This window comes from Phallusia mammillata, chromosome 1 (assembly GCF_965637545.1).
Source record: "Phallusia mammillata chromosome 1, kaPhaMamm4.hap1.1, whole genome shotgun sequence".
Classification (NCBI taxonomy): Eukaryota; Metazoa; Chordata; class Ascidiacea; order Phlebobranchia; family Ascidiidae; genus Phallusia; species Phallusia mammillata.
The window spans coordinates 34,710,859-34,731,189 of NC_137252.1; the positions used below are offsets into that span (position 1 = coordinate 34,710,859).

The window sequence follows — 20,331 nt, forward strand, 5'->3', positions numbered from 1 at the left end:
ACCAATTTCTGCAATAATAGCTAGAAATTTAATATTATTGCTGGTGAAAATCATCACAGAAGATGTTTACGGTATTTTTATTTTGTAACGTTTAATTGTTTGGCTTTGTACTAAGCAACAACAGGACGAAAGTGATGGAAATCAATAGGATGTACGTTCAAGCCCCAACATTTGGCAGAAGAAATATTATTTGTGATTTGTTATATGTGTTTTTTTTTTGGACAAACACTTGGTTTGTTTATAATTTTAGGAAAGTTACAAAAAACTTACATCAAAACTACTTTGTGAATGCTGCACAAATGCTAAATATATGTAACGAATTCAATATCAATTATCATTTTGTTTTGAAAAGAAGTCATTACTCATATTCCTAAAAATGGATTCAGTTCAGAACTTCAGGAATTTTCTACCATGAGATTTTACCATGATTTGTTGCTAATTCGTTTCAGGGTCAGTTTAGGATAAATTTGTAAATACTGAACCCCAACAATAATAATAACAATGGGGGATCAAGGGGATTCTTCTGCGGAATGCAGCATCAAGGTTAGAGATTTATTTATTAATTTTATTAGTTTGTAATGTTAAAATAAAAATACTTGTCAGGCTTGTTTGCTTTTTTATCAATTCAGTTTTGCATGTTGTCTTTAAAGTGAGATTATGATGTACTGAAATCATTTTTTATCCTAATATATTTTTACAGGTGATGTGCAGATTTCGGCCGCTAAACTCTTCAGAAAAATCGCGAGGAGATCAATTTCTGCCCAAATTTCCATCACAAGAACAAGTCACTTTTGGCCAACAGGTATAATTGGTGAATGTTATCTAAATCTAAATGCTTTTTCTGACTGTTTTTCTTCTTTTTTAAACATCTTGATAGCATTTTTGGTGATTTATAATTTTTGGAAAGCGATGTAAGGGACATAATCAACTTTATTTTTAGCCAAAGACGTACACGTTCGATCGAGTTTTTGGGCCTTCCACCACTCAAGAACAGGTGTATGTGGCTGGTGCTAAACCCATTGTCAAAGGTAACGAAAACTCTCATACACATTTACATCTGCATGTTGATCTTATGTTAGTTGTTGCCAACTCCAGTCAAAGTTTGCAGAAAGTTCCTCTCAAAAATATGTGTAATTGTCATTGACAATACTTTTTTTTTTTAAGTTTTAGTTGGGTTTAAAAAATAACCCAAAATTAGTGTTTTTGGGGGTGTTTGTGCCAAATGCTTTTCTATGATTCTGTTTTATTTGTTGACTGTTCAACTAGTGAATAATCATGTAATGAAACTTCAGACCCAAGCAGACTTAAATGCAAAAAAATTGTAGCCTCATAATGCTGTGATAAATAATTGATGAACATGCAAGAGCTTTTTGCCTTATTCAAGACAATGTCTGGTTAAACTAAAAACTGACTACAAAGATACATATATATGTTAAAGTTTCTGATGGACTAAACTTTGGTGATTGTTATTGTTTGAATGTCAAATGTCAGCTTTTGTCGTTGTAACAAAAACCCTGAACAGTCCAGTGTTGCTATGGTACAAAGTGTGTCATGGTTTCAATTTAAAAATAGACATGTTCACTGTTGTCAAGGTCACTTTGCCCTTGCTATGAAAAATAAAAATCTATTCATGCATGAAGGCAAAACCTGGAGTGCGATGCAATTTGATCAAGGCTGCTGCTCGAGCGCTACTTTCAACTGAATTATTGATGTCAAACTAATCAATATTCTGCTTCTTATGTCTGCAAGCTCATGTCTGTGCATAGTGTGTGTGTGTGTATGGGGGGCTAGTTTTATGCCCAAGTCTTTGCTGTTTGGCTGTCTTTTTTGCTTTGCATATATTATTATGTCCCTTCCGCTATAAAAAATAAACCCTAAAAAAATTACAATCATGTCCATGGAAAACAATATTTGTACAGTTTATGTTCATCCTATGTTAACTAAACATTTTTAGACGGCTCCTTATAGTAGAGTAATAGAGTCTTTTTCCAACAAAGTCTTTTGTTGTAATAGTTTTTAACTTTACAAGGGGTTGTGTACAATCATTTAACTCAGGGGTTGGCAACCCTTTTTTGAACTGCAGACCAATTTAAAACTGCATTTTTTTCGCAGACTGGTCTTCACAAAATAACAAAAGTTTAGCAGTGAAAATTTATTGCGGCTCATAAGTTATAACAATATTGATCAAATGAGAACCTTGAGCTTGTTTTAGATGGCCCGGTAATGAATTCCACAGGGACAGGTGGTTGCCGGCCTCTAATTTAACATATTCCAACGTATAAAATTATAAACTTTGTTTGCTGGACATTTTACCACTGTATTTACCACTGGAAGTTCAAATGCAAGTACACAAATGTAAACAAGAAACATATTGCAAAATTTTAAATACAATTAATACAGCTATTTGGAGTGTAAATGTATTATTGTTCAACATACAATAATATATTGATGTTGTGTTCAGATTACACTCAAATCAACATGTGCACAATTTTACAATCACCAACTAAATAATATTATATGTTTTTAGATGTTCTTGAAGGATATAATGGTACCATCTTCGCATACGGTCAAACAGCTAGTGGAAAAACCCATACCATGGAGGTGAGATGAAGTTCAATTGTTATGTACTAATGTGTAAACTTTGAGTTTTAGTGTTACACTACCATTAAATTAAGCATATCCAAAACTAATAAAAAAGTTTGTTGACTATTGTGTCTTGTGTGTGCTTTTATTGTAAACATAGTTTTTAGCAGTTTACTACATTGATATGCGGTATGCGCAAAGTTGTTCAAAAAATCCTTGTTTTGGATATTTATTGTTACATTTTACAACCAGTTTAGCTCTTTGTGACTTACGCATCGATTGCTAACAAGCTTTTTTTCTTTAAGGGTGTTTTGCATGAAGAAAATTTAATGGGAATTATTCCCCGAATTATTGACGACATCTTCAACCACATTTACACGATGGACGAAAATCTTGAATTTCACATTAAAATTTCTTATTTTGAAATTTATTTGGATAAAATCAGAGATTTGCTGGATGGTAAGGGTTGATATTTTGCATGCCATTTTTTGAGCAACTAACTCCTTCATGCATTTATGATTGTAATACGTTACATCATTTTTATGCATTTTATGGATCATTTTGTTTTTATTGTAAGAAAAACTTCTTTGATTAGCTTCTACGTATTAAATCTTACAGAATTTTTTTTTCTATGGCCCGAAGCACTTCTGGTTTGGCTAAAGTTTAAAGGATTTCATCATTATGGTTAGAAATCTGATTTAATCTGCAAAACAGATTTTATCACACAATCTGAAATGTAACATATTAACAAGTTTGAATCATTGCCATTTTCCTCATGTTGTTCTCATAAAACCCATCGGACAGTTGGTTTGAAATTCAAGTGGTTACTATATTTAAGTAAATTCCACTGACAGTTAATTTCCCCAGCTAAGAAATTCTAGAAAGTTTTTGGCACTGATTTAAGCAATGGAAAACAAATAATGCAGCAGTCCAATAAAGCTGGCAACATGGTCTAACAGTTTGCTCAAATTAAACCATTTTGTAAGCAACTCAATAAAAACAAAACTTGATAAATTTTGTTGAAGCAAAGGCTTGATTATATTATTATAAATGGCAATGTTTTATTTACTGTGGTTGGACCAGCACTTCAACTAATTTCATGTTTTATATTTACTTCATACAGTTTCAAAAACAAATCTCTCGGTTCATGAGGACAAGAACCGTGTGCCGTATGTGAAAGGCTGCACCGAGCGCTTTGTAGCTTCACCTGAAGAAGTTCTCGAAACAATCGACGAAGGAAAGTCAAATCGTCATGTTGCTGTCACAAGTAAGTCACTATTACTTGATATTTTACATGGTTGAGTTTTGCGGAATTGTCACAAATGCGTAAGGGGTGTCTTTAAATGTCCATTGAAATCTCACACCAGTGACAGTATAACACAATTTGACAGCAATTTTTAACAGACTTTTTTCAAACAAATTCTTGTAGTTAAACCCAGTTTGTTGGTCAATAGCTAAAAACTTGGTGAATTGTGTGGCGACAGACTAAAACATGTACAAAATATAATTATTTTCTTCTATTAATTCCACCTTTCTGTATGAATAAACAACCAGGTTTTGTCCTTAAACATGTGTATTATAGCATGTGGAAGGCTTTAAACTCTTTACAAGTATTAAAAGAACAGAACCTTATATTTCTGCCCAAGCATGTTTTTCTTTCCTGGTATGCACAGAAAAATATCTCAAAAACATTATGTTCCATAAAAGTGTAGTTTTGAAACACAGACTTCGAAAATGCAAACTAATCACTTTGTAATTAATATTTTCCAGATATGAATGAACACAGTTCAAGAAGCCACAGTATTTTCCTCATTAATGTCAAGCAGGAAAATACAATAACTGAAACCAAATTGACAGGAAAACTTTATCTTGTGGATTTGGCTGGAAGCGAAAAGGTATTTTAGTTCAATATTTGTAAATATGTTTTATATGTCAGAACTCTACTTTGTTGTTTTATTTTAGTGTGTTAAAAGAACAAAAAATTGGGATGTTTAACACTAAACGCTATCATTAAAAATACATCAGTGTGAAAGTAAGGGTTTAAAATCAATAATAATTAAAAAAAAAAACATAATAAAATTGAACAAAACCGGACCTTGCCTATTTAAATTTGATATAATCAATATATAAGCAGTTGATCCAAAGGGCAAGAAAGCAGACATTTCCTTTCTAGTGATTCCAATTGGCAACCCTGCCCTTTATAGTGCTGTATAATCCACTAAAAGCCTTTAAATGGCCTTGTATTAGGAAAAGCCACTTAGTATGGCAGGTTCTACATGTTTTGACAGCCATTGATATGTGTTGGACTCTTGGTATACATGATTTTAATATTTCAAATGTTATTTTTGAACAATCTGTAAGCAGTTATTTTGGTTTTTGTACATATTAGAATAAACTTGTTCAAAAACATTTCCGGATTCAAAGTGCACTTTTTAAAATTGTGTTCCATTGTTCTTGCATTAAATTGAAGCATTGATATTTTACCCAACTTATGGTAGAAGTAAACCATGATCCCAGAGGCCTAAATATTAAAACTACATTTAATACATAGAAACTTAAATTCTGTTTTTGTACTACAACTATTAATGTAACATATCCCATTGAACACAGAAAGCATAGTTTTGGTGAATATCTTTTTATTGGATTGTAGAATCAAACTTGAAAATTAAACAAAAACACCAAATTAAAAAGTAAATTTAATGATGAATATAACAAATATAGGCCAAATAGACTTAAAAAGCGACTTGCTTAGTTAATCAAACATTTCTGCAAATGCTTTTGCCATCATCAGTGGTATGAGGAGCCACATCAGTTACACTCGTTTTTAAGAATATTTAGGCCGTTGTTTTTCTCATTTAACTTATAAACAGGTTCGTGTATAGTGTAGTGTTAAATAACCTGTTTCAATAACTTTTAATAGCAAAAATATATCTTACAATATTAAACCTGTGCCATGTACCAAAAACCAACCAAGTTTCATTTAAATAAGGTTTTGTTACTTAAGTAACTTGGAAACCACGTTGAACTGCTGGAACCATACAACTGACAAAATAAGTCTGTGTCCTTGCTTCTAGTGTTACAAGTTTGCCCTTGGGTGTTGTGTCGGCATATTACCCTGTTTACAACACAATGTCCAATATAATCTCATTCATTGATTTCTTGATTTTGGTGAATTAAGGTCGGCAAGACAGGAGCAGAGGGCACAGTGTTGGATGAAGCACGAAACATCAATAAATCTTTATCTGCTCTCGGAAATGTGATATCAGCTCTTGCAGATGGAAAGGTTGGTGTTTTTGGTGCTAATCATTTTGTGTTTTACCAAATAAACGACAAAAAAGGCAAAAAAAGGTAAAACAAAAAAATACTATCACAGGAACTCACAGTTTGCCGGCATGCTAACCTCTGCGAGGTGGTACATTGCAGATTGTGTACAAAATGCTGATGGTTAAGGCTATTAGGGTTGATCTGAGGTTTCGTAATAATAATAACATAATGAACATAAAAACTCAGTTGTTTATTTTAAGTTTAGTCCCAAACCCTTTCCCAGTTTAACTTTTTTTTTAAATAACTGCACTCTTCACATCAGGGGTGGGAACCTGCTGCCCGCGGGAAAAATCACTTTGTGTTATACACAGGTGAAGCCTGCGATCCAATTTTGACATTTATAATTGGCCCTACAGTACACATTGCCTGCTCCACATTTATACTTTATTAAAATTGGCAGTATATGCCAATGACACAAGCCAGCTACAGAATGTGACACAAAAAAAAACCCAACCAACTAGAGGATTTTGTTTTTCAGTTTATTCTTACTCAGAAAGTGACTAAACTTTTTAAATAATTTTAAAACTCTTTTTTGTTCTGCATAGAAAACCCACATTCCTTACCGTGACAGTAAAATGACTCGAATCTTACAAGACAGTTTGGGTGGAAATTGTCGAACAACAATTTTTATCTGCTGTTCACCGGCGAGTTATAATGAAGCAGAAACCAAATCAACCCTTATGTTTGGTGTGAGGTGAGATAGAAATCTTATGTTGTGACTCATACTGGGTTGAGGTTGTTTAGATATTTATAAGACAAGTTTTTATACTTTGACATTATTAAGATTGTATTTCTCATAACCCTGTCATTTGTCTGAACTTTTATAAAATGTTATTTGAAGTTTTGAAGGATTTTGGTTCAATGCGAATATGTTTTTCATTAGTTTGTCATTGTAACCAACTATGAATAAATACTGAAATGTTTGATAAACAAAATTTGTTGTGCTTGGTTTATTCCAAAAAAATTTCTTCCAATGCTGTTTTAAGCACATAAAGAAACTGTCTTGTGTTGGTATACGCTGAAAGTTGTTTTTTTACTCTCAGGGCAAAGACGATTAAAAATTCTGTACAAGCGAATGTGGAACTTACGGCGGAACAATGGAGAAAGAAATATGAGAAGGAAAAAGATAAAAACAAGGGTCTCGTTATTACAATTGCACATCTTGAAAAAGAACTCGCCAGATGGAGAAATGGTGAGTTTGTTGTAAAAACTAAATTAACTGCTACTTAATATAATGTCTTGTGTGTATGCCCAAACACATGAAAATATATGCTGCACATTAATGGTGGGTGGCTACAGCGTGCAGTGTACTAAGGAACCTTGTATGTATGTATGCCCAAACAAATGACAATCTATGCTGCGCACAAACTAGTGTGTGAACACAATGTGCACATCTAATGTTGCTCACAGTGGTCCTCGGTGTACTCAAACACCAAAACAGTTTTGTTTTTGGAATATTTCTGCTGGACATTAATATTTTGCTTTTTACGTTTTTAATGCTTACACCAGACGAAAATTGCAATCATATTAGTGAGTATAACAACGCATGCGTGTCGTTAAAGTCATTAAGTATTTTCTGATATGATTGATACTGTACTTTCATATGAAACTTATTTTAAATTGTTTTCTTGTCGTTTCAAAAAAATCCTCATTTTTTTCGTATTTTTGAGAATTTTTTTTCAAAATTGTCATCAAAGTATTTATATCTCATTGGTCCATTAATTGTATACGCCAGTGGTTCTCAAACTTTTTTTGTTGCGACGCCTCTGGAAAAGTTTTCTGGACTTGCGACACACCAGCAAATAAAAGTTAATGAGGAAACCGATTATTAAAGTTATGTTTATTGATACAACCACAAAAAGCCACAAAACGGAAATATTCTGTGACGCCCTTGGAAAATTGAAACGACACACCAGGGCGTCGCGACGCACAGTTTGAGAACTACTGGTATATGCCCTTATTCATGTTTGTGAAATTATATTGACAAATTTTGGTTAAACATCAGTGCAATAAATTTTGTGATATTGTTTTGCAGGTGAAACTGTTCCAACCAATGAACAAGTTAGCGCAAAGAATCGAAATTCTCTCGCTCCTATTATTGACAACCAAGCACCAGCAGCAGCGATTATCACCAATCAAGTATGTTTACTGTTTAACCTTCTGTTTAAAATACAATTGAATTTGGGATTTTATCAGTCATTTTTAATTAGCATTAGGGTGTATATTGTAGGAATAAGGTGTTTTCGTTGTGTTTTTTAACATGCTTTCTTTAAAAATACAAAAATCATTAGTTCATTTTTTTGGATACATGCATCATATTTTTCAGGCTCAAATCACAAGCGTCCAATCAAACGACTCTCTTGTTACCTCGGCAACCACTGAGTCAATGGAGGAAGAAAGAAATAATTTGTACAAAATGCTCGATGACAAAGTAAGCAATTTTAAAGCAGTTACACTTTGTTAACATACATTTTTAAATGCTGAAAATTTAATCTTTATTTTAGAGAGTAAATTTCTTTGGGAGTAAATTTCTTTGGGAGTTTGGGGGTAAATAAAAGGTTGGAAAAGTGTGGCAATTAAGTGTGTCTAAAAAAACTTAAATTTCATGTTCGGATTTTACCAAGAGATATTTAAAAACATTCCCACCACATGCTAGATTTGTTAGCCTATGCCTTGCCATACGGTGGTGAATGCTTGGGTGACCGGCTGATTCAGTATAACGCCTTCAATAAGCCTGACGTACTCTGATTTCTAAAATAAGATAAGTAAGAATTTAAAGTTTTGATCCATTACAAGTTTTTATGTTGCAGAATACCTTTTATATCACAGCACGATTAAAAATAAAAACTAGACTTGAGTTCAGTTTCTGACTCTTCTGTGTTTAGGACGAGGAAATCAATCAGGCATCGCAACTTGCCGAGAGGTTGAAAGCTGAGATGATTGAACAGGAGGAAGTCATCACACAAACTCGTGCCGACTACGAGAGCGTACAAGAAGAAATGACAAGATTGCAGGTACTTGTGATGTAACAATCACATTTGTGTTTTAGTCAGTATTGGTTCAATTTTGTTGGCTTTTGATTGGTCCTATACTTTAAACATTCAAATATAAAAGAAAAGTTGTCTATGTGTTCAGTTGGCATATTTGGACTTGCTAAAATGTTTACAACCATGTGCAGTAAACGTCGGTTAATTCAGACCCGTTTGGACCAAAAAATTTGTCCGGATTATATATAGATCCTGATTAACCAGTGGCGACTAGTTTAAGCCTTACAACATTACAAATTATTTGTACCTTAAGTTTTGTCTTAATTAGGCGAAGATTTGGATTAACCGATGGCAATTAGTTTAGGCCGCACCTTAAATTTTGTCCAAATTATACTAAGACCCTGATCAGTGAATCAGATTTAACAGAGTTTTTCAGTATTTATGCACCAATGTCTGAATGGACGTGAACAGTCAAATCACTGTTTGTGCAGAACCTGTATTTATTCAAAAAAGATTATGACAACATTCTATTTAAATAAGTTTCTTGTTAGTCTGAGAACGAGGCTGCAAAGGAGGAGGTCCAGGATGTTCTACAAGCTCTCGAAGAACTTGCACTTAACTATGACAGAAAAGTTCAAATTGCTGACGACAAAACTAAAGAGCTGAACCAAGTCTGCGAGGAACTCACCGAAAAAAGTGTAAGTTGGGGGATTTACCTAAACTGATACTTAGGTTGCATTAAATATGTTCTATGTGTGTGACAAAAGGCAGAAATTAAAATTGGAAAAATTAAATAAAAAACAACTGTTTTTTATGTTTGAAATAACAGAAAAGTAGATAACATACTATAAAGTGAAGGGTTTTGGCCACAGCTTATATCATTAATTGTATTGATTTTTCTGTTTTTTTATGCAGCAACTGTTGTAAAAAATCTTGAATAAATGACAGATTGTTGTGTAGTGTTTTATCTTCTATTTTGTCATAACATTTTTTGGCAGAAAACTTTGGGCGCTCTGCAGACAGAAGTGTCGCACTTGAAGGAAATTAGTGATTTGCACAAACGAAGAGTCAGCGATATGATGTCACCCATGCTTAAAGATCTCGGAGAAATTGGAACAGCGATAGGAAATCAAGATTCTGTAAGTACATTAACTTTTTTATCAATCCACTAAATCTTTTTTCTGAAATATGTTTTGTGTTTTGGCTTTTTTACTACCTATTTAATTAAGTTAGTTTTATATTGTACCAGGCCATGAGTAGGCTGCCAAAATAATTTTGTGCAAAATATTATAACACCAAGATCTTAGGAGAAACTGAAAAGAAGGTTTATTGTGGTAATTATGTTGAAAAGTTTTTTGTAAAAATATATATATGTGCCATAAAAAAAACTTGACGCAATAAACAAAAAACAACAGTAGATTAATTTAGTGGTTAAAATTTAACTGCTTTTGCAATAACAAAAATATAAATGTGTTCCAATAAATCATTTTGGAACACTATGTTCTAAACTAAAACTTTACTTTCAGCAAATTCCGGAGGCAATTGGTGAAAAGTTTGAAGAAGAAATCACCACAACCCGATTGTTCGTGTCTCGGATGAAGTCGGAGGTGAAACAGCTCGCCACCAAGTGTCAGAAACTTCAAACGTCACAGGAAGACAATGACAAGAGACTCGCTGAAGCGGAACAAGAATTGTCTGCCTCCAACTTGCTCGTTCAACAGGTAATTTTTTTACCACAAATAAAAAATTGAACTATTTCCAAGGCAATCAGTTTTTTGTTGTTGTAAAAATGTTAACGTACATTTTTCTGACATAATATACTTTTCCAACCATAGACTTTTTCTCTGCGTGTTTTTTTACAAATGGATACTGTTTTTAACTGTACACTTTTTAAATTTAAAATTTGTCACCATAATGCATGTACACACACAATCACACATTAAGAATAAAGAATGGAAAAAAACACATATATTTTAAATTTAACTTAAAACCCAATCATATTGTTTTGGGTTTTGTTGTTTCAAAACAAATGGGTATGCATTCCATAAGATAGGCACAGCTGTTGAAGAAACGATCTTTAAAATAAAAGTGTCCTCTGAATTATTTATGTAAAACTTTGTGACATCACAAGCATGGGTGATTTCCAATACGTGCATCCTTCTTACCTACATTGCCATGTTGCCTAAGAATTAATTGAAAACTTAAACAAACCCTCTTTTGTTTTCAAAATGTTAAGATTCCATTGCAATAATTATGTTTTTGCAGTCCCTATTTTTATGTCGTGTCTATGCCAAAATGGTTTCAAGAACAAAATAATTTGACAGTTTTTTAGCAGTTTTTTTACTGTGCAGTAGTTAACATAATTTCAACAAATGCTTGTGAAAGTTTACAATACAAAACTTATCCCAAACTCCACAACTTTGCATCTCAGTGCCACAACAAACCAGTTACTATAATTTTAAATACCAATTGATGAACATAAAGTTTGTGTTTTTTTCCCAAAACAGTCATTGACATAAATTTTTGAACAAGATTATGATTTCTGTGTTTCCCAACATACAATAATAATATTTTTTTTTCAATAATAATAATAATAATATTGTAAATTTTTTCCAAGGCAACTTTTAAGTTTAATGAAATAAAATTTGTGGAAAAATTTCAGCATGAGGCCAAGATGAAGTCACTGATGGAATACATGAAGGAGGTTGAGAATAGAAAGAGGAGTTTGGAGGAGTCTGTGGATAAACTCAACGAGGACATCGCTCACCTCCGATCCGAGGAGCAAATGAGGGCCGTGGCTCTTGAGGATAAAGAAAAAGAATCCATGGTATGTTTAGTTTGTGGTTGAATGGAAAGCTGTATGCAACATTGACAAGTTCGCAAAAAATTGAAGTGTTTGTGTTTATGCTGAGGTTCGCAAAAAAAAAAAGTTCGAGGATTAGAATTTTTAAGAAACTAAAAAAAAACTAAGAAGGGTGCAACTAAAAAAAATATTAAAACTATATATTAATTGTATGTGGTTATATCTGATATTTTTAATTTTTTTCCTTATAGACTATAATATGTTGTTTATGTGATTTTTTATATATATTTGTCTAATATTAGGATCATCAGAAAGCAGCAGAAGATATCAAAATGTCGATGAAAGAACAACTTGACACACATCGAGATGCTCACCAGAACCAAGTGTCGAGGCTGCGAGATGAAGTGGAGGAAAAACTAAAAATGATCGAATCACTTAAAGAGTGAGTACTCAGTTCAAACTTGCAATGTGTCTTGCACTGGGTATAATACGCTGCTATCTTGATTATACTGGCCACGTTTATCAATCATTTTGTTATCCAGTCGCCCTGTAAACAATTTTTTAAGGTGGAAATTTGATAAAAATCAAACTGCAAAAGCTCTATGTTGCTTGTTTCAAACCTTATTCAGAGGCAAAACAATGATGACATGTTATAAGATTAAGATAGTTTCATACTCAAAAGGCACTGTTTAAGAATTAATTTGTTGAAGACAAGCTTAAGTTGGGTGTCCTCAGTTCGTTCCTGGTGAAAACACCAAAGGGTACACACAATTTATAATAACAAAACTCAAACAACTTTGAAAGCTAAAAACAAACTTTTTAGTAATTAGAGGGTCGCACTATCGAAACATTTGTTACAGTGTAACATGACAACAACAAAAATGCATGACTAAACAGTAAACAAAAGTTTGACGCTCCTGGTAATATGAACACTCATTTGTTGAGTCATAAAACATGCTTCCTTATGTTGAAATAGGTCACAATAAGATAAAAAAATGATCCTGAAATCGGATGAACTTTAGAGCCTTGATTTACTAACATTTTGTCATCCGGTTGACTTGTGAATATTTTTGAAAGGTGGAAATGTGGTAAAAAATGACTTCAAAAGCCTCATATTGAAATATTCTGAACTTTATACATAGCAACCTAAGCATGTTTTAATGTTGTTTATCCTTCACAGCAATTATCAGAAACTTCAGTTGGAACATGATATGTTGCGAAGTGATTATGAGAAAGTTAAAAAGGAAGAAAAAGAAAAGGAGCTGAAATTGAAAGATCTTCATTCGAAGTTTGATCGACGTGAACAAGCAAGACAAGACCTTAAGGTTGGGGATTGTTACTTATGTCTGTTAATGTCAAACTGTGTAAAATTGTTTTCGATTGTCTTTATTACACATGTCAAAAATCAAATTTGTTTGTTATACACGACTAAGGCTTTTAACATGCACTTAAATCAGTCTGTTTCTTTCTTCATGCAATGTAACAAATGCAAAATTGATTTCGCCGTAATGGCAACCCCATTTTTTTCATGAAGAAAAACACAGACTGATTTAAGTAGCTGCAAAAACAGTTTTGTATATATTATCTGCCGCTGAAACTGCCTGTGTTGAATGCCAGTGGTTCAGGACGATATCTGCACATGCATAATTATAGATTCACTTTCAGTTAGTTCCAACTTTCTAAAGTGTCCATTTAATGAACCATTGTTTACTCAGAAAATTAACAATTATTTTTTTTAACTTGAAAGCCCCTTAAGTAAGACCAAGCTGGGATTTGAACCACTAACCCCCATTCCACTTATCACAAACTATACTTCCAGCCTTTGCATATTTCTGTTAACTTATATTTCATTATACCCAGGGTCTGGAGGAGACCGTTAGCAAGGAACTTCAAACTCTACACAACCTTCGGAAACTTTTCGTTCGTGATCTTAACGCGAAAGTCAAAAAGGTAAGTCTTAAAATTTTTCATCAGATGTTGTTTGAGCAGGCTTTGTATGAAAATAATAAACTCACAAACTTGTTTTGTTCAAAAGTGTTTAAAGTTTGTTTTAAGATTGTTGTTTGTATTTTTAGCGAAGCAAACCAGGATCAATTTCGGGGTAAAATATTTTGATACAAAACCTGCATATGTTGTTTGTGTCGTGTCTGTGTTTCACTTTTGTTGTTTTAATTGCTCAGCGCACATTTGATTGACATTTTTTGTGCAAAATATTAAGTAAAAAACATATTTTTGCCAAATACATGCTGTAGCTGCTACAACATGATGTTAAGGGATGTAAAATTGGTATTGTTTCATTTTTCTGTCAGTGCAAATTCAATATTTTTGTTAAATAAGGAAAAAGGCAGCATTTTTGCACAAAACAGCGCTTATTTAACACACAAGGCCAATAAACATGAAAAATGCAAGTTTCACGAAACTAAAAGTGGTTTAATGTTAAAAAAATTGTTGTCTTCTGTGTTGTGCTTTCATATTGTAAATTTGGAACAAAAGTCCCCTACAAATATATAACAATTGCCAACAAACTTTAACATTCCCAAACAAATTGTATTTTCTCCTATTAATGATCCTTGTTTTTCCACAGCAACTTGCAGGAGAGGATGTGGAAGACATGGGAGGTTCCGTCGTCCAGAAACAGAAAATATCCTTTCTTGAAGGAAACCTGGACCAACTTACGAAAGTCCACAAGCAGGTAAGGAGAAAAGAAATGCTCAGATATAAGGGGTTCACATACATGCAATGTCAAACTCATATGTTTCTCAATCATCGTCACAAATTGTAGCTAAATTGATAAAAAAGCTGCATGTGCAGTCGACTACATGATAATGCATAAAGTTGTGTAACTTTACCTCTCTGCAACATATATTCCCCTGAAAAGCATTGTTGAAAACTGCTAGGAAGCAGAAAGTACTTCATGTTATTACAGACAGTTATCCACTATACATGATGGAAAACAAGTTCAGTATGACAAAAACTAAGCAGATGTTTCAGACTTAAAATCAACCAACAATTGCACACAACCCAGACAGTATTGAAAACACAGCAACATTGAAACCACAACTTTCCAAATATGTTTTTGTCCAATTATGAAGGTTTCTTTCCCTGATGGGGACTTGTATTGTTGTCATCAGTATTTTTTCTGTCCAATGCTGGTTTGTTTCAATCGTTTGGTCAAGAAAGAGATCATTATAAATTTTCAAATTTACACACATAATAGTTAGTAACCCAAAGTTGAAAAACAATCATGTTAGTAGGTCAAATAGTGTACACATTAAATAGGACAAACACATAAATTCACACTAGATTGGAAAGCCACCTTTCCACTTTAACAAAAGATTCCCAAAACCTAAAAACCTTAATTATTTTCAGCTGGTTCGTGATAATGCTGATCTTCGCTGTGAATTACCCAAGCTAGAAAAGCGATTACGAGCGACAGCTGAGAGAGTGAAGTCGCTTGAACAAGCTCTTCGTGAGGCGAAAGAGGGAGCGTCACGGGATCGAAAGCGGTGAGTCGAGAGATTAGTGGTTTCCCTGATTTTTTTTCACATCACACTCTCGTTGCAATTTTATTTTAAGTACTTGTGGTCCAAAACGAATACATTGTTAAACCTGAATATGTACAACTCAACAAAACAGAAAGTTCATTACTTTTGTGTTTTTGGCAAATGTGTAACTTTACATTTCTCTGTTCAGATATCAACATGAGGTTGATCGAATCAAGGAGGCGGTTCGTGCCAAGAACATGACGAGAAGAGCTCATTCAGCACAAATTGGTGAGTAAAGTTTACAACACTACATATTGAGTGGTAATAAACATAAACAAAACTTACCTACTGTTTTGCCTAGTTGGTATGTTCTTTATGGTATTCGGTTTGAACTGATGTTAAATATGCTTTTCAGGATATATAACCTAAAAATTTAACTTAGAGCCCCTTTGGCAATTGTATTTTTATTTCGACGTTTCGACGTCCTATACAGATTGCCTTCCAAGGGTAAATAAAACTGAATGCAAGTAGTTCTGTGCAAGAACAGTGTTCCGGGCAGCAACAGCCTATAAATGTTTATAAAATTAAACATTTTTACTTAACATACTAATGATGCCACACAAATTAGAATATTAAGAGTAGTTATGTTATTCCATTAGTTGTCTGGCTGTAACACAACTTGTAATCATCACTTTTTATCTTTTAGCAAAACCAATAAGACCAGGGGGTCAGAATTCACCCCATGGTGCAACACATGTCCGAGGCGGGGGTCAACCTGTTGTATCAATTCGAGGTGGTGGAAGGTAAGAAGAATTTTTGTTTTTTAATATTTAGATTTTAATACCTAACTTGACAGATTGTTTCATGTAGTTCATAAAATCGCTGATGGCCGCAGTAATATAAATAAATCGACTAAATTTTTTACTGACAAATTTTTTTTCGTTCGCATTTGACTTTTCACTTACCGTATTTTACGGACCATAAAGCGCACCCGATTATAAGGCGCACTGTCAATAAATTGCTTTGATTAGTTTTTTGTTCATACATAAGGCGCACCGGGCTATAGAATGCAACGTATTTTAAGGAGTATCGGTTGCCATATAAAGCATGGTTACCGTATAATTGTATCGGTACTGGTTGGAGTGTAGGCAATAAAGCACTACTTGATCCATACATTAGGCGCACCGGCTTATAAGGCGCACGATCAATTTATGAGGAAAAAAAAGGATTTAAATTGCGCCTTATGGTCCGTAAAATACGGTATTATGAAATCAGGAGTGACTGACAAGTGTCTTTGCCACCCTGCTGCATAAAGAGCGCTAAATAAACATGCTCACTTTTACCTACAATAGAACCTGGTAACTAAAGAGAAACCCAATACCAATTTGCTTTTATTGTAGCTATCTCCGTCTATTCTTTTTATTTCCAAAGTTGGTAAACGAAGTAATAAAACAATTTTGTGAAATGAATAAATAAGAAACAGTTGTCTCATTTCTGTAAAATGTTGGTATATATGTGTTCTAACATGATATTGCAATACAGGACACGAACTCCCACCACACCTCGATTAGATGATATCGCTTCAGGTGAACGGAACCAACGACCAAATAAGGACAACCAACCGCCCCTGGCAGCTACCGGTAAAAAATAAATTTCAACAGTTGCTATTATATGTGATTTTTTTAGTAAGTTCATATTGGTTGAGGCTGTCCAGTACCAATGTTTTGCCTCAAAGCTGCACTGTTAAAAACTCTTAAACATGTTAAGTAAGATGCAAAAAAGTGTTTTTCCCCACACTGTCTTCTAAAGAATTATAAACAAAAAGAACACAAACACTATGTAATTAGGAATATAACGGCAACATGCCATGTTATTGATACATTTCGGCAAATGCTCATGTCATTATTAGTGATATATCAGGAGCTACTATTGTTACATCATAGAAGTGTGTATGACATGATAATGTCACCAGAATGACTGGCCAAGCATCTGCTTACGTGTAATCATGAGATGCTTGCAATTGATTACTTTAGGTTACTGAGACAATTATAACTGGAAATAAATCAGGTCACAGTTTATAAATATTGTTATTGTGCCAGGTATCATGGTTTGATGACGGTAAGCTGACTCCCTCCAGTGGAGGTTTTAAGTTTGCTTATTACTTTTCTTTTGGATTTTTACAGCCCGGAATGTTACCCACTAACGGTAACCCCCCAAACCCCAACAGTTCACCCTTCTGAATAATCCGTATGTAACGTTCATGCAGAATGCTATAATTACACGCTTGCGAGTTTTCCTAGGTTTCATCTCGCATGCTAATTTCTCAAATACTAATTTTCACAAAAACAAATTCTCAATCACAAACGAAGCAATTTGTATCAGGCGAAACAAACAATTGGTTCAAAATAACATTGTTTGGCATCTTGCATCAATTAAAATTTTTGACACAAATTCATAGAAATCACGTAAAATTTAAAACCAAGGTGATTTTTGGTTGAAAAGAAAAAAAAAATTTTTTGTCAAATCTCTATATCCTTTATAATTGACCAGACTGTATGCATGGAGTGTAGGTAGAGATTACAGACCACAAAGATATAAACAATTTGTAACATGAATAATTGGGCGACACTTTTTGATTCCTTCTTTAATTTTTTGCATGCTGAACAGAAGCATGGGAATAAAAAGGTAATATTATTTGTGGCAATTGGTAATGCTTGCAGTGGTACAATGTTGTGCAGGGCATGTACTTGTAATTTATGTTTTTGTCCTGATTAAATACAGTGTGTACGACAAAAACAAAAAATACTTTTCATTTGCATCTTATTGTAATTTTGAGTTGATTTGAGGTAACTTTGTTTTGGTGTGCTTATTGTAGGCTTTTTTGTTTGCTATTAACCATTAAATTTGACTGCTAGATATGCCGGTATTGAATGCTTTTTGTACAGATGTACATTTTTTGTTTAAATATTAGGTTTGCCAGCAATGATTGATGTTTTTGACATAAAATACACAACTATAAAGCTTTGTTTTAAGTGTTTGTGACAACCTGAGGTGATTTTGCTTAATGCATATCTTTGTATATTCTTTACTAAACATCCATTGGCTGAAAAGTGAAACTTTAGAATGCTTGGCACTGTAGTAGCTTGACTCATTACTAAACGACCTGCTCTACCCCGAAACCTAATTTACAAATAAGTGATTTTCTTAGGATTTACGACGAACGAGATGATTGAAATGAAGAAGTTGCGACAGAAACAGATGTTGGCTCAACAGCGCCCCCCACATCAACGTCAACCCCTCGCTTAATATTCACGTGTAGTTAGTTTAATTGTTGTAGATTAGTTATGCTATGAAGGTTGGCAGATTTTCTAAAACAACAAAAAGTTGTTTTCAAAAAGCCAATTCCTGCGTAATGATTTTTCTGATATGTTTCAATGGCAAAAATGATTGAATATTTATTTAAATTTTGGTGGTTATGTCAAAAAAGTCTTGAATTTTTCTTGCCTACTAACATTAGAAAATCCTATTTCACCAAAATTCTATTTCAATATGGTGCAGTTAGTTTTATTGCACGTCCAAAATCCAAAGATTTTAACGTCTTAATTTAATGACAACAGAAGCAAGACCTTATGAAACGGTGCAATCAGTATGTAACATGTTGCAAATTGAGTTTTTCTTGCATGGGTATCATAATGAGCGTAACTGTTGTTAAAATGTGCGTTTATGACTTGGTCAGTTGCAGCTTGGTGCTTTTGCACCTAGAGAAATTGAATTTCACCAAATACTAGATACCACAAACCAACCATTTTTCCAGACCAAGTTTGCTTCATAGCTAACCGAGCTTATTTTGTGTAGTCAACTATTTACCGAAATGTGATTTAGGTTTCATGATGTGCATGCAATTGTACAAACCTTTAAAAAATTACTTTAAGTTTAAAACAATATTACTCTTGCACACTAAGAAACTATTCTTATTGTATCAAGTTATCAACTCGTACAATTCACCAACAATTACAGTGTTCCGCAATATCACAATTTCCATTGTTACGTAACGCTCAATAACACTTTTTTTCATGGTGTTGCTTGGACTAGCTGAATGACGTCACTAAAGCTCGATAGTGACGTCATAGTCTGTTGTAATTCACTCACGCGGCCGAGCAATCGATGTGTTTTATTTATTTTGTTCGCATTTTCATTATTTATGCGACGTGGCGTTTCGGGAGTGGTCTGGTCAATGTTTGACGTCATATAAAAAAGATATTTATGTACAGCTTCGCGCAAAACGTGTTCGTAAAAGCGGCGCTTGGTAAATTTATTTCCGAGCAAACAATGAATTAGGACACTTGTTAATTCATCTCATGTACATCCTGCTTGACAAAACTGTGAAAATACGTCATAACGTTGTTTGGAATCACCTTATTACGTCACAGATGTCTTGATACGCCTTACAAAGACGCCACAAAGGACTTGTTTACTTTTGAAAACGCTGTCGTGTGCAATTCGCGCCAACACTTAATGGCCCCGAATCGAACGCCCAATTCATATACCGGTCCGCTTGTGGTTTGGGGACTGTCCCTCGTTTGCATGATTGCTGTTGCGTGACGTCATCACGGTGTATTATCGGTTGTTACCTGCGTCATTGCCTGATGACGATCATGATTTTTTTTGTTTGGTAACAATGCTGCTTCGTGACATCATAACGTTAGCACTGTCCATAGAAATAATAAAATTTGTCTTGATGTCGAGTTGTGTCAATGAATTTAGCAGCTTCCAGGAGAAAGAGACATATACTTTGTATTGGTGCTACTCTATTATGCCCCGTTGCGAAACAATTATGCTCGGAAGAAGACCCACTTAGCCCAGACAGTAAATCAGTAATTCTTAACCCTTTTCCCTAGACTGCACCCCATCAAACAGTTTTTGCATCTTCCTTGTTGTATTTTGCCAAAAGTAACTAGTATTTCATAATTAGTCAACATTGTTCCACTCCCAGGGGAACATGCCTTGCATCCCAGTTTAAAAACAACTGCAACGAATTATATTTCTTTGTGAAAGTCAAACTTTCGAGTTGCGACATATATGCATTCCTCTGCTTTTTGGTAAATTTTAACAGGCACCTAAAGCTGGGACGAAACTTGGCATCTGCTTT

At 33.8% G+C, this 20,331-nt stretch overlaps 1 protein-coding gene across 6 annotated transcripts; it reads left to right on the forward strand.

The window, feature by feature from the left end:
• Positions 1–430: 430 nt before the first annotated feature.
• On the forward strand, positions 431–19,927 carry LOC145217864 (kinesin heavy chain-like). Of its 6 annotated transcripts, none has more exons than XM_080085245.1 (28): positions 432–543; positions 701–802; positions 941–1,028; positions 2,528–2,601; positions 2,889–3,042; positions 3,707–3,850; positions 4,354–4,478; positions 5,762–5,866; positions 6,453–6,601; positions 6,951–7,099; positions 7,417–7,437; positions 7,943–8,046; positions 8,234–8,338; positions 8,793–8,921; positions 9,446–9,592; positions 9,893–10,033; positions 10,421–10,615; positions 11,557–11,721; positions 12,000–12,139; positions 12,878–13,022; positions 13,558–13,647; positions 14,282–14,389; positions 15,067–15,203; positions 15,391–15,470; positions 15,889–15,985; positions 16,725–16,822; positions 17,366–17,429; positions 18,391–18,458. In XM_080085245.1, exons 1-27 carry the CDS (start codon positions 502–504, stop codon positions 17,383–17,385), a joined length of 3,054 nt encoding a protein of 1,017 aa, XP_079941371.1. In that variant the 5' UTR covers positions 432–501; the 3' UTR covers positions 17,386–17,429; positions 18,391–18,458. The 6 variants fall into 6 exon arrangements, with proteins under 6 accessions (XP_079941397.1, XP_079941371.1, XP_079941379.1 ...); XM_080085253.1 differs by lacking the exon at positions 17,366–17,429 and adding an exon at positions 17,850–17,867 and having other exon boundaries at positions 18,391–18,454; XM_080085262.1 differs by lacking the exon at positions 17,366–17,429 and adding an exon at positions 17,853–17,867 and having other exon boundaries at positions 18,391–18,454.
• Positions 19,928–20,331: the final 404 nt, after the last annotated feature.

What these genes read in the sequence shown, in the direction of transcription:
- LOC145217864 (XM_080085229.1), top strand. Translation starts at nt 502, where the DNA reads ATGGGGGATCAAGGGGATTCTTCTGCGGAATGCAGCATCAAG. An exon ending in TCAATTCGAGGTGGTGGAAG is followed by an intron (nt 15,986 to 16,724) that starts GTAAGAAGAATT and finishes ATTGCAATACAG; the next exon opens with GACACGAACTCCCACCACAC. An exon ending in ACCGCCCCTGGCAGCTACCG is followed by an intron (nt 16,823 to 18,390) that starts GTAAAAAATAAA and finishes TGATTTTCTTAG; the next exon opens with GATTTACGACGAACGAGATG.